The 12,610-nt window shown below is 46.2% G+C and overlaps 2 protein-coding genes across 2 annotated transcripts; one reads left to right on the top strand and one right to left on the bottom strand.

Annotated features, from left to right (window-relative positions):
- Positions 1–3,687: 3,687 nt before the first annotated feature.
- LOC147919192 (uncharacterized) lies at positions 3,688–4,663 on the top strand. Its single transcript, XM_087503886.1, has 2 exons — positions 3,688–3,741; positions 3,818–4,663. Exons 1-2 carry the CDS (start codon positions 3,688–3,690, stop codon positions 4,661–4,663), a joined length of 900 nt encoding a protein of 299 aa, XP_087360012.1.
- A 249-nt stretch (positions 4,664–4,912) lies between these two features.
- On the bottom strand, positions 4,913–5,846 carry LOC147919191 (uncharacterized). Its single transcript, XM_087503885.1, has 2 exons — positions 5,481–5,846; positions 4,913–5,320 (listed from the first exon to the last, which is right to left on the bottom strand). The coding sequence occupies exons 1-2, from the start codon at positions 5,844–5,846 to the stop codon at positions 4,913–4,915; spliced, it is 774 nt and encodes a 257-aa protein (XP_087360011.1).
- Positions 5,847–12,610: the final 6,764 nt, after the last annotated feature.

Raw genomic sequence — 12,610 nt, 5'->3', positions numbered from 1 at the left:
ATCTTCTTGGGAGACCAAGTCAGGTCGCTTTCACTCTAGGGTTTAGTGTTTCTCTCTCTTTGTGTCTCTATCTATCTTGTGTCGGTTGTAAGGGGCCTTCCTCCCTTGAGATAATATAACCTTTCGTCCAACCTCCCCTACCTTCCTCCCTTGAGGGGATAACTTTGCGTCCAACCTCCTCCACCATAGAGAGAACCTTGGCTTTGCCCTCCTCCTGTGTGGAGAGAACATGTTCACGTCTTTTAGCTATCTCAAAGTGGCTTGCTCCAGCAACCAATGAAACTAAAGACCCTTTTCCAACATCACAAAATCTTTTGATAGTAACTAATGTTAAATTTCCCAATGTATTTCATGGAAGTTTCTTTGACACACCATGATGTAGCATCTGTCTCCAAACTCCTATGGATCTATCAACAATAATTTCTGTTTTTCCAATCTATCTATGTTTGTTGTAGGCTTGTGTTTGATTAGCCTATTTTATCCAACCATTAGGTTGAGAATCTTCTCCTCTTTATCTCCTTTTGAGATTGAACGAATGGTAACAAATATGTTAGCATAAAAAAAAAGGTCTATGACAAACCAATCAAGATTGAGAAATTAGAAGAAAATTAATTTGACATAATTGATGAAATAATAGAAAATTAAAAGCACGGTAATATATGAATCTCAAATATTTCAAAGATGAAAATATAAATTAAATAAAACAATCTAAAACTACTACAATAATTTTAAAATAAATTATTATAAAAAAAGATGCATATATTAATCTCCCATTTTTTTGGGTCAACATACTAATCTTACCTATTCCAAACTCAAAAGGTAGAAAGTAATAGTATATTCTGGTTTAAAAATTAAGGAAAATTTGTTTTCCTATTAAAAAACTTTGACCAATAGAAAAAAAAAAAAAAAACTTTTACCAATAGAACAAAGTTGAAAGCAATTTTTTTGATAAATTATTTTGTTAGATGAATAATATGAGACGATCTAGTGAGTATTTACATTTTTTGGAATTAATAATTTCTGTATATTTTCTTTAATCCATTTTCTATTTTATGAGCAAATTTATTCCAATGAGCCTATTGTTTTTCAAAAAAATTTCTTGCTTCCCACTTTCTTGTAAGACGTACTATCGTTCGACGATAAGAACACTTTCTGTTTAGTTGATCTAGTGTTATATAATATCTGTTGTTATCTTGCATTTGTGTATTTATCTTTTTTTATGCTACATGTCCTGCAAGTTAATAGAAATCATAATAACACCGTGAGAAATTTGTTAATCCCAAAAATCTTAGTTATTATGCATAAGAAACTTTTTTAACATTTCAAAGTCAAAGATTGCGTAGTATGAATGATACTGAGAAACGAAACAAAATTCAATGAAACGACGACGAAAACACGTGGTAATATCTGTGAGAACTGAGATCAATTCTCTCCTTCCGAAGTGATTTAAATGTGGAGGAGCTTACCACCATTAAGAGTTCCGAGCTAAATTAAGAGTGTTTGAATATCAGAATTGTATAGTATAGCTAGAGAGATAAAAATGTTCGACCCTTTACAAAGACTCCCCCCTCTACTTATTTATACAGACCAATTTATTCCCTCATTAATGCGTAATTATTAAGACATGATTTTCGCATCCTAATTAATCCTCTTTAATGCGAGAATCTTTGACCAAGCCCGAGCTGCGAGCTAACTGACATGTCACCTCCCCGCTCTCTTTCTTTCCACGGGCCTGATGGGCCTTTCCGAACTACATCCTTAGCCCACTTGATATGTCCGGCCCTGGCCTTTTGCCTGTTTATCCGAGACGACGGATCGTGGGTACAACAGTTGCCCCCTAAGTCTCCCGAGCTGATCAGCTCGGGGGACTTCTGATCTCCAACCGATCAATTTTGGGAAACTGAATATTCCCCATGTCTCCATGATTTGATCGTGGTGATGATGAGAGTTCCCTTCCCGAACAAGCTTTGGGGCCCACCGGGTAGCGTGTACGCTATAAGAGAGAGGAAAAGCGGTTCGAGACCTTTCGCTTCCCCAGGTAATCATTACTCGCTGGTTCCATGTATAAAGGTAAACTCACCCGACTTCTCCCTTCTACTTTTAATTCTCAGTTTTCTTTTCGTTTTCTCTCTTCTTCTGTTTGTTTCTTTGCTTTCGCCGGAAAGTTCTTCATCCTTCCTCCTCTTCTCACAAACACTACTCGAAAAGTATGTCTCCTCCGAAATCTTCGTCGGGTAAAGCCGCGAAACCTTTGATCCCGGGCGTTTGCGGCCCTCATCAGCCATCAATTCTCTCGGCGGAGAATATAGCCGAGATTAGAGGGTCCACTGGGATTCCGCCGGAGATCGAGATCAAGTTCCCAGGGGCTCACGAATCCCCGGAGAGTCCCCCTCCAGGGTACTGTTGCACGTTTGAGATATTCTTCTCTGCGTGTGGTCTGTCGTTTCTCCTCCCCGAACTCATCGTAAAGATGATGTTCGAACTGGGCTTCGCTCCGCCCCATATGTGCCCGAACTTTGTCCGAACCATCATGTGTCTGCAAACTCTGGGGAAGAGTTTGACTACAAACTATCCCTGGCCGACTTTCTTCAAGTGTACACGGTGAAGACAGGTCGCACCAAGGGCACGCTCTACGTAAGTCTGCTTTCCGGACTGAAGGTCTTTGATGACCTCCCCGAAAAGGACGAGAAGTGGCGGAAGTCTTACTTTTTCTTCCCGGTCAACGAACTCACTTTTGGCCACCTTGCAAGTTCACACATATCGAAGTGGACTTCGAAAATTGGTAGACTGGTGTTCTTAGTTAGGTGTCCTTAATATATTATGTTTTTTTGGCTACTTACTCCTTGTCGTTCCTGTCTCAGGTCACTTCGAGCGCGGGTTGCTTTGCCCTACCTTCATAGAGTTTTTCTCGAGGTTTTGCAGCCAGGGTCAGATCGCCTGGGACTCCTTTTCGTGTGAAAGGATTAGAGAATCCACAGCGCGGGTCAGGGGACGTTCTCTCGTTTGCTCCGACCCCATAAACACTTCGGAGATGAACTACAGAGAGGAAAGGGCTTGTCGAATCGCTGAGAAGGAGGCAAAGTTAAACATGGCGGCAGCGCTTGCCGAGGGCAAAGCTCGCCTCCCTAAGAAGTCTGGTCCCTCTACCCCTGAGGTAGACGGGACTTCGGCACCCCCTGCTGGCCCTTCCGAGCCTCTTATGGGGGCTTCCGGGCCTCTGCCCAGTCCGCCCGAGCCTGCCGTAATTGTCGTAGCGGACTCTAGTGATGAGCCGCGAGAGGTTATAACTCCCTCCGTCGAGGTCAGCTCCCAGCGGGCGGACTCGTACAAAAAGAGGAAGGAACCTGAGACTTCCTCGTCTTTTCGTGAGAAGAGCAGAGCTCGGACTGGTTCGTCAGGAGACGAGCGAAGTAAGTCCAGCTTGAAAGATAGGGGTCCTTCCTCGGAGAGGAGGTCTAAGGAAGTTCCCTCTATAAAGGAGTCCGGGGATTCCTCTGGCAAGCTGCCTTGAAAGGAACGTCGTCCTTCCCCCCGAGGTAATGATAACTCGAGGTGTTTTTTTTTTTGTTGGGTCTCGGGGACCAAGTAAAATAACATTGCTCGTACATTTCAGCTCCCCCAGCATCCCCAGCTGACCTGATGAGGAGCTACACTCGGCCAGGAGTTCGGGTTCCGGCGTTTGCGGACATGTCCGAGCTCAACCGTGCGAACTTCTTCCGTTTTGCGGACAAGATTGGCGAGGTTAGTGACACATACTTCCTCAGTTTTTATTTTTCTATACCTCCTTCACCGTTTTTAACGAACTGCGCTTTCCCAGCTGATGATCGAGTTCAACTCCTCAGTGGCGTCATATGAAGACCAGCTGTTTGCCTCTCCCTCATCTTTCGAGGTGAGCCTTCTCCGAAAAAAGATTGCTGACCTGGAAGCCCAAGTGAAGGAGTATGCTAGGCTAGAAGCCGAGAACACTACTACCATGGAGAAAGCCGAACAAATCCAGGCTCGGATGAAGAAAGCCAAGGTACAGGCGCTAGACCTCGGAATTGCCAACGAAGACCTCCGAGACAAGCTAAAGAAGGCGGGGGACCTCTACTATGAGGCCGTGGAGGATGCGAAAGCGGCAAAGAACAAGTTGCACGAAATCGAGGTCCGTAATCAGCTGCTGGAAGCGGGCAACAGCTGCAAAATTGAGAGGGTTCGGAGAGAGGAGAGGCAGGCAATGAGGCAAACTCTCCGCCCTTTGGTCGAAGAGGTAAGGGTCACTTTCGAGGAGAGGGAGAAACTAACTCCACTCAAGATCCGAGCCGCTGAGATTAAGGCGAATCGGATGCTGATCGAGGAGATCTCTAGGCGAGAGATCCAAGATATTGAAGCTGAGCTCGGACTTCTGAGAGCCGACGAGGAGGAGGCCGACGGAAAAGTTTCAAAGGTAACCCTCCATGATCTCGACCTTTCTGTATTCTCTGACCTCTTGGTGGAGACGCCCGAGCTCTTGTGCAGCGAGCACCCTTTGAGCATTACGATTGACGAATCCGGCACTAACCTCGGACAAATGTCGAAGCAAGGAATGAATGACTTTCTGGCGAATACCAGGTCGAAAGCGGAGCTTGCGGAGATGAGCATGGTCCTTCCCGACGCGGCATCAGATCCCCCCCCTACTCAATAGCTTTTTACTCCGAGGTTGTTTAGGCACAGGTTGCCCCCCGTTTGTTGCTTTTTTCTTTTTGAACTTATTTCGGAGTTTTATTGGTCGCGGTGACCACTCCGCATTCGAGCCTTTTGAAACAAAGAATTTTTACCTTCTGCGAACTCAATCCCCACAACTTAGTTTAACTTAGGGTGAGAAAGAATGCGAAGCATACAACTTTGGTTTTAACTTGCGATAATTTGTACGAAGTGAGGACTTCGGTTTTAATTAGAGTTTGCAAAAGTAAACCTCAACTTTAACTTTGACAAGTAAGCTGGGTACGAAGTGAATACTTCGGTTTTGATGCATTGAGCTCTCGGTGTTCTCGTAGACTTTTCGGAGGACTAGGTCGCCAACTGCCAAGGGCCTTCCTCGGGTTTTGGAGTTATAGTACCGAGCTACTGCGCTCTGGTAATTCTGGATCCGCACTAAGGCCTGGTCCCGACGCTCATTGATTGTATCGAGAGTATCCTGTAGGAATTCCTCATTCTCCTCAGCTCGGAGTGGGTTCAGCGAAGTACGGACTCCAGAGACCTCTATGTCAGCTGGGACTACGGCATCAACTCCGTAAACCAGGGAAAAAGGTGTTTCATTTGTGGCCCGGCGAGGTGTTGTTCGAATTGCCCAAAGAACGCCCTACAGTTCGTCTGGCCAGCGCCCTTTGCGAGAATCGAGCCGTTTCATCGAGTTAGCCAATATGACCTTGTTCATCGCTTCGGCTTGTCCATTACCTTGCGCGTAACGAGGAGTCGACTTATTGAGTCGAATCTTCCACTTCACGCAGAACCCTTCAAACTTCGAGGACGAACTGCTGTACTTCCTCGCTTGTTACTTTCACGTAAGCTGTAGCTTCTACCCACTTGGAGAAATAATCGGTAAGGGCGAGCACGTACTGAACTCCTCCCGGTCCTTGATGTAATGGACCAATGATATCCATAGACCACCTCATGAATGTGTAAGGTGCGGACATCGAAGATAGGAGCTCGGTAGGTTGATGGATTGATGGGGCGTGCTTTTGACATTTCTCACAAGCTCGAGAATAGTTTTTGCAGTCCGTGACCATAGTAGGCCAGAAGTAGCCTTGCCTTTTGATTTTGAAAGCCAGAGTCCGACCTCCAGAGTGATTCCCATTGGGATCGTCGTGAACAGCTCGCATTAGCATCGCGGGCTCTTTACCGGCAACACACGTTAGATGAGGACCAGCAACACTCCGGCGTAAGAGTATTCCGTTGTGGATGCAATACCGCGCACTGAAAATCTTGAGTTTCCTGGCTGCCCATTTGTCGGCTGGGAGTTCCCCTTTTTCCAAGTAAGCCAGATCGGGCTCCGCCAGTCGCCTTCCCCCCAGCTGTTAGAGTTTGCACCGCCCGAAGTAGTATGTGGGATAACAGCTTGATTGTCAATTGGTGAGCTTGACGATTCCGGAATTTGACTCGTGTCTAGCTCGGCCAAAGGTGGGTGAACTTCCATCGGAGTAGGTATAACGGGGGCTGGGTCCTCCGGTGGCAAAGAGTCCGCAGCCACCTTGCAAGCTGCCTCCTCAGCAGCCAACTGTTTTTTCATTGCCCGAGTGATGACGTTTGAGCTCTCCAGTCGGATGCTTGGAAACTGGATGACTTCGACGGGGATGATCCTTGTCATCGCAGGATCAGAAGTGGATGCCAGAGATGCTAAAGCGTCCGCAGCGGAATTTTCACTTCGTGGGATCTTAGTCATTTCAAAATCCTTGAACTTAGTGACTAATTCTCGAGCTGTGGACAAATAAGCCTCCATACGACCATCCTTTGTCTCGTACTCCCCCAAGAACTGGTTGGTGACCAGCTGCGAATCGCAAAAAGCTCGGAGTCTCCGGACACCAATCCCTACTGCGAGGTGTAAACCAGCAAGGAAGGATTCATACTCGGCTTCGTTGTTTGACGCACTGAAAGCCAAGCGAAATGACTGCTTGATTATTTCGCCAGTAGGAGAAGTGAGACGGACCCCAATTCCTGCTCCCGACCTGGAAGAAGCGCCATCAACATACAATGTCCATGGGATTTCGATATTGTCGCCAACCGAAGAGGCTAGTGGGAGTTCGATCAAAAAATCAGCCAGCACTTGCGCCTTAGCACAGGTTCGAGTTCGGAACTCGATGTCATATTCACTCAGCTCGACAGACCATTTAGCTAGTCTCCCGGACTGGCTTGGGCTATGTAACACCGTCCGAAGTGGTTGCGTCGTTAGGATTATGATTGTATGGGACTGGAAGTAAGGCCGCAGCTTTCTTGCCGAAGTGACTACTGCTAGGGCCAATTTCTCCATCATAGGGTACCTGGATTCTGTCCCAGTAAATGACTTACTGACATAGAAAATTGGTCGCTGCTCCCCCCTTTCCTCCCGAACCAAGACTCCACTGACTACACTATCCGAGACAGCTACATAAAGAAAAAGTGGCTCTCCGAACTCGGGCTTAGCCAAGACCGGCGGTTCGGATAAATAAGCTTTGAGCTGAGAGAAAGCTTCTTCGCACTTCGCATCCCATAAGAAGTTCTTCCCCCCTTTTCTCAACAACTGGTAGAACGGGAGGCATTTATCCGTAGATCGAGAGATGAAGCGGTTGAGGGCTGTGATCCGTCCATTAAGGCGCTGCACTTCGCGCAAAGTCCTAGGAGAACTCATAGACAAGAAAGCATTAATCTGCCTCTGATTCGCTTCAATTCCTCTTTCTGTGACGATGTACCCTAAAAACTCCCCTCATGGGACTGCAAAAGTGCATTTTGTGGGGTTAAGCTTCATCCCGAACTGATTTAGGATGTCGAAGCAAGCTTTCAGATCTGTGAGATGCGAGCTAGCTTCCATTGACTTTACCAACATGTCGTCGATGTAGACTTCCATGGTTTTTCCGAGCTGGTGCTCGAACATTCGATTTACCAGTCTCTGGTAAGTTGCTCCCGCATTCTTTAACCCGAAAGGCATCACCTTGTAACAGTAAATCCCGCGGTCCGTAATGAATGCAGTCTTCTCTGGTCGTCCGGGTTCATAAGGATTTGGTTGTAGCCGGAGAAGGCATCCATGAAAGACATCAGCTCGTGACCCGAAGTGGACTCAACTAGCCTGTCGATATGCGGAAGTGGAAAGCTATCCTTGGGGCATGCCTTGTTCAGGTCGGTGAAATCAACGCAAACTCGTGATTTTCCATTCTTCTTTTTGAGTACCAATGTGTTTGCGAGCCACTCAGGGTACTTCACTTCGCGTATATGTCCTACCTTCAGTAAATGTTCCACCTCTTTGTTAATGATTTCAGCTCGCTCAGGACCCAGCTTCCTTTGCTTCTGCCTTATAGGTCGGAACGTTGGATCCACATTCAGCTCGTGGGAGATAACTTCTGGACTGATACCGGGCATTTTGTCTATGGACCACGCGAAGGTGGCCATATTTTCTTTCAGGAAGGTTACTAGATTAGCGCGGAGCTCGCTATCCAATCCCACTCCGATATTGATTTCCTGATCCGGAAACTTATCATTGATGAAAATGGGCTCAGTGAGGTCATCTTTTAACTGTTTCCGAACCGGATTCTTCGGGACCTCGAGCTGTGGTTGCTATTGAACAAGGAGCTTGTGACTTGCGAGGTAGCAGCTCCTTGCCGTCCTTTGGCTTCCTAAAACCTCCTGGACTCCTTGCGGGGTCGGAAATTTGACGCACTGATGGTACGTCGAGGCCACTGCCTTCATCTGGTAGAGCCAGGGAGTTTCCAAAATAATGTTATAGACCGCAGGTCGGTCAAAAACCGTGAATTCCACCATTTTAACCACTCCTTGAGTGGACACCGGTAGTGTGATCGTGCCCAAGGACATTGACGTCTCGCTCGTGAATGAAACCAAAGGCGAGGGCGGTCCCACAATGTGCTCTTTCCCGATACCCATTCTAGCCAGCTTCTCGAGGAAAATCAAGTCTACCAAACTCCCAGTGTCAATTAGGATCCGGCACACTTCGTGGTTCGCCACGTCGAGTGATATGACGAGTGCGTCATCGTGCGGAGTGTCCAGCTCTTCAGTTTCCTTCTCAGAGAAAGAAACTTCAGGTAGGTCGCTTGTTGTGACCTTAGCTCGCTTCGGCTGAGGACTGGTGAGCTTCCGCTGATGGTCTTTGATCGCAATGATGGTGTTTCGAAAGAGTCGCGATCCCCCATTATCACGTCTATTCTTTTCTTGGGGGTTGCATCGCCTTTAGATTGCTTCAGTTTTTTCGGAGGTGGAGCATCTTCGTCCACCTCGGGAATCGCTTTCTGCTCCAACTCCTCGATTTTTACATTTGGCATTTCTCCCGCCACATACTTTTCTGCGAGGAGGTGCACCAGCTTCTTGCAGTCACGAGTGGAATGACTTTTGGTTTTGTGGAGCTCGCAGTACGTGTCCTGATCTTGGACCCACTTGTTACTTGGGAGTACACCACTCTTGGAGCGCGGTGAGAATGGAGGTTTTGACGGTGAATTTTTTGGAAAATTCTTCTTGGGAGATTGAGTGACTGCGAACGTGCTAGGCCCAGACTTTGGAGTTGTAGGCGGAGTCTTTTTGGCGGGCGCTTCGAACCGAGGTTTTCCTGTAGGCGGAGCGTTCTGTTTCTGCACAGCGGCAATCTTGTCTTCCTATGCAACTATCCAGTTCGATGCCCGGTGTAGCGCGTCCTGAATGGTTGGGAACCGATTCACGGACAACTCTTCGCGGAAGCGAGATTCGTGCCAGAGGCTGTTTTTAAGCGCGGCCAGAGCTGTGGAGTCCGAGAGTCCTGGGATCTTAACCTGGATCTCCTTGAACTTTGTTATATAAGACCGGAGAGACTCTTCAGCCTTTTGGCTTAAGTTCCAAACCTGAGCATCTGTCACCGCAGTTTCAATTAGGCTAGAATACTGCTTGACGAACGAGGTTGACAGCTCGGTGAAGTTATTTATGGAGCCGGCTGCTAAAGACGCGAACCAAAGTAGTACCGGTCCACTAAACGTTTCTACGAACAACTTGCAGTACCCGGCGTCTGCTTCGTGAGGCTCGAGGTCCACTCGGCTAGCTGTCAACAAGAAGGTCTTGAGATGACTAGTAGGATCCCCTTTTCCTTCGTAGCTCGAGAACTTAATTTTGCCGGTATCTTTGATGCGGACTCGTGCTATTTGATCGGAGAAAGGAGTTCGCCTCGACTCCTCAATCACCCGAAAAATATCCGGAGCTGAAGTGGTTGCACTATGCATCACGGACCGCATGTCCCGGATTTCGCTCTGCATGCGGAAGATCTCGGGATTGATAACATACCCCGGAGTCGAAGTGTTTCCATCCACAGGGAGAGGAAGCCGGACTAGGACCTCGGAAGATCTGCCGACACCAGGCTGAACCGGAGTGTGGCCATCGCCAACCAGCGGTGGCGCTGCTTGCGTATTGAGTTGAGGTGGGAAAGAATCTCCCGGGGTGGCATTTGTTGCTGCCGTCTGCGAGGTGGAAGGTGGAGTAATACCGGAAAAATCCAAAGCACGTCGACGTGGGTTTTGGTCGGAGGACAAGAGATCAACCCGATTGGCGTACGCGCGGTGGGAGGCTGAGAGGTCGGCTACGGACGTCGTGACTTCCTCCAAACGGGTGGAGACCTAACCCTCCAGGCTTTCAAAACGTTCGGTAAGAGCGGCGGAGGCTGCTTGCTGACGGTCGGACTTCTCAGACAAGTCCTGCAAGAGATTCTTGATCACCTCCAGGGATGCCTGATTGGGAGTGTCGGTTGCCATAGCGGTGGTTGTGTGAAGTGGATTTGGATATGAAGTCGGAACTAATAAGAGTTAGGCGATAACTCACCCTCCTTCTAGCGCCAAATGTGAGAACTAAGATCAATTCTCTCCTTCCAAAGTGATTTAAATGTGGAGGAGCTTACCACCGTTAAGAGTTCCGAGCTAAATTGAGATTGTTTGAATATCAGAATTGTATAGTATAGCTAGAGAGATAAAAATGTTCGACCCTTTACAAAGACTCCCCCCTCTACTTATTTATACAGACCAATTTATTCCCCCATTAATGCATAATTATTAAGACTTGATTTTCGCGTCCTAATTAATCCTCTTTAATGTGAGAATCTTTGACCAAGCCCGAGCTGCGAGCTAACTGACATGTCACCTCCCCGCTCTCTTCCTTTCCACGGGCCTGATGGGCCTTTCCGAACTACATCCTTAGCCCACTTGATGTGTCCGGCCCTGGCCTTTTGCCTGTTTATCCAAGACGATGGATCGTAGGTACAACTATATCTAGGAATCTTTTTATATAATTGCTTCGATTAGACAACAAACAAATTTCCTTCGAGACTTGTTCAAGAACGATGATGTGTCAAACAAAAGGTTAATAAAAAACAAAGAATGAAAATTTTACCAAGAAAAACAAAGCTAGTCAAAATTATTTTGTTTGGTGAAAAATATATCATCATCTATTTGGTTATGTAGAGGGGTGTATTTACAATTTTTTTCCTTTTAGGGTTAATAAAGTTTTTTTTAATATAATAAAATTACAATTATCTTATGCTTCGTTTTACCAAGCTTGAAAATTGTGATTTCTTATCGTTAAAATTGGCACGTGTCACGATCTGATGAGTTACTAACTTTGATATGTGATTTTTGATCATTAAAATTGACATGTGTCACGATCTGATGAGTTATTAACTTGGATATATAATCGTTAAAACTGACACGTGTCACGATCTCGTGAGTTTTTAACTTTAATCTCTGATCGTTAAAACTAACACTTGTCACGATCTGGTAAGTTACTAATTTTGAGAACCAAACTTTATATAATAAGATATGTCCTAAAACACGTCAGGGACTAGTCTTGCAATTATGGAAAACTTCGGGATATTTTGTATATCTTCCAAAACTTGGGCTTTGTGTGTCGGCTTACTTGGGTGTCGACCGACACCGAGGGTGGCATCGATCGACACCATCACTATTGATCGACTCCAAGTTGATTTCTTTGGTTCAATGCTTCAAAATGATCCAAATTGCTCTACTTTGCTCCATCTGTGCCAAAATCCTAGAAAACCTAAAAAGACTCAAAAACATCCTACAACACAAATCAAAAGACTCAAAAAGCACATTTATATCATGGTTAAAAACCGTAAAAAACCATGATATATAACAATGCACCCCCTGAACTGGGATTCCAGTTCACGGGCGTTACACTTACTATGATGAGGAGATGGTGGAGGAGACTAAGGATCTTGGGCATTTTGAGTTTAAGGTTCAAGGGAAGCAAAACAAGATGACCTTTGGAGAGTTGGGGACTGTTTATGTTTTCCAACCAGGTACAAGGCTTGAGTATTACACTGACCCAGAGGAGTATGATGACTTTTGGGGAAGCATTGGCATACGGCAACTACACAGCTGGTCATGTGAATAGCACAAGCATCATGCATCCTACAGTGAGATATGCCCACAAGGTTCTCTCTCATATACTCTTTTCCCGAAGAGAGACTTGAACAGTTCAAGCCAATGAGATATGCTGTCTTATAGCAGGGCTGCAAACATTCATAAGAGGTTACAACATCGCGCATCCGCCAATGACCAATGCCGAAGACACTTGTGTTGTGGCAGTGTTCCTACACAAAATGCTTCATTACCAAAGCTGGGTATGAACAACAACATATAGTATTCCAGTTCTAAGTATGGGCGGGCTTGTCACTCCCATTTTAGAAGTGAAGGGCCTTGAGCTTGGTACATTTGACCATGGAATTGCAAGGCTTGATCTAGTTTATCTCAAGAAGACTACATATTTGGATAGATAGACTGAGATAGGCTTCTATGCATACATTGGTTTCATTTGGCCAGCATGCAAAAGAAGAGGCTCCTACCCCCTCAAAAAGATGTCACATCTCTTTATCACCGGTTTGTAACAAGCTGCCACATTGCAGATGATTACCTCTATAAACTCA

The sequence above is a fragment of the Camelina sativa genome, chromosome 20, assembly GCF_030686135.1.
Source record: "Camelina sativa cultivar CO46 ecotype springtype chromosome 20, ASM3068613v1".
NCBI classification, from domain to species: Eukaryota; Viridiplantae; Streptophyta; class Magnoliopsida; order Brassicales; family Brassicaceae; genus Camelina; species Camelina sativa.
Note: the sequence above shows the minus strand (reverse complement) of the source record. Positions and strands in the feature narration are given on the sequence as shown.

Coding starts and splice junctions, on each gene's coding strand:
- LOC147919192 (XM_087503886.1), top strand. CDS start 3,688: ATGTCCGAGCTCAACCGTGCGAACTTCTTCCGTTTTGCGGACAAGATT. Junction 3,742..3,817: donor TTGCGGACAAGATTGGCGAG/GTTAGTGACACA, acceptor GCGCTTTCCCAG/CTGATGATCGAGTTCAACTC.
- LOC147919191 (XM_087503885.1), bottom strand. CDS start 5,846: ATGCTAATGCGAGCTGTTCACGACGATCCCAATGGGAATCACTCTGGA. Junction 5,321..5,480: donor TACAGCAGTTCGTCCTCGAA/GTTTGAAGGGTT, acceptor GACGAACTGTAG/GGCGTTCTTTGGGCAATTCG.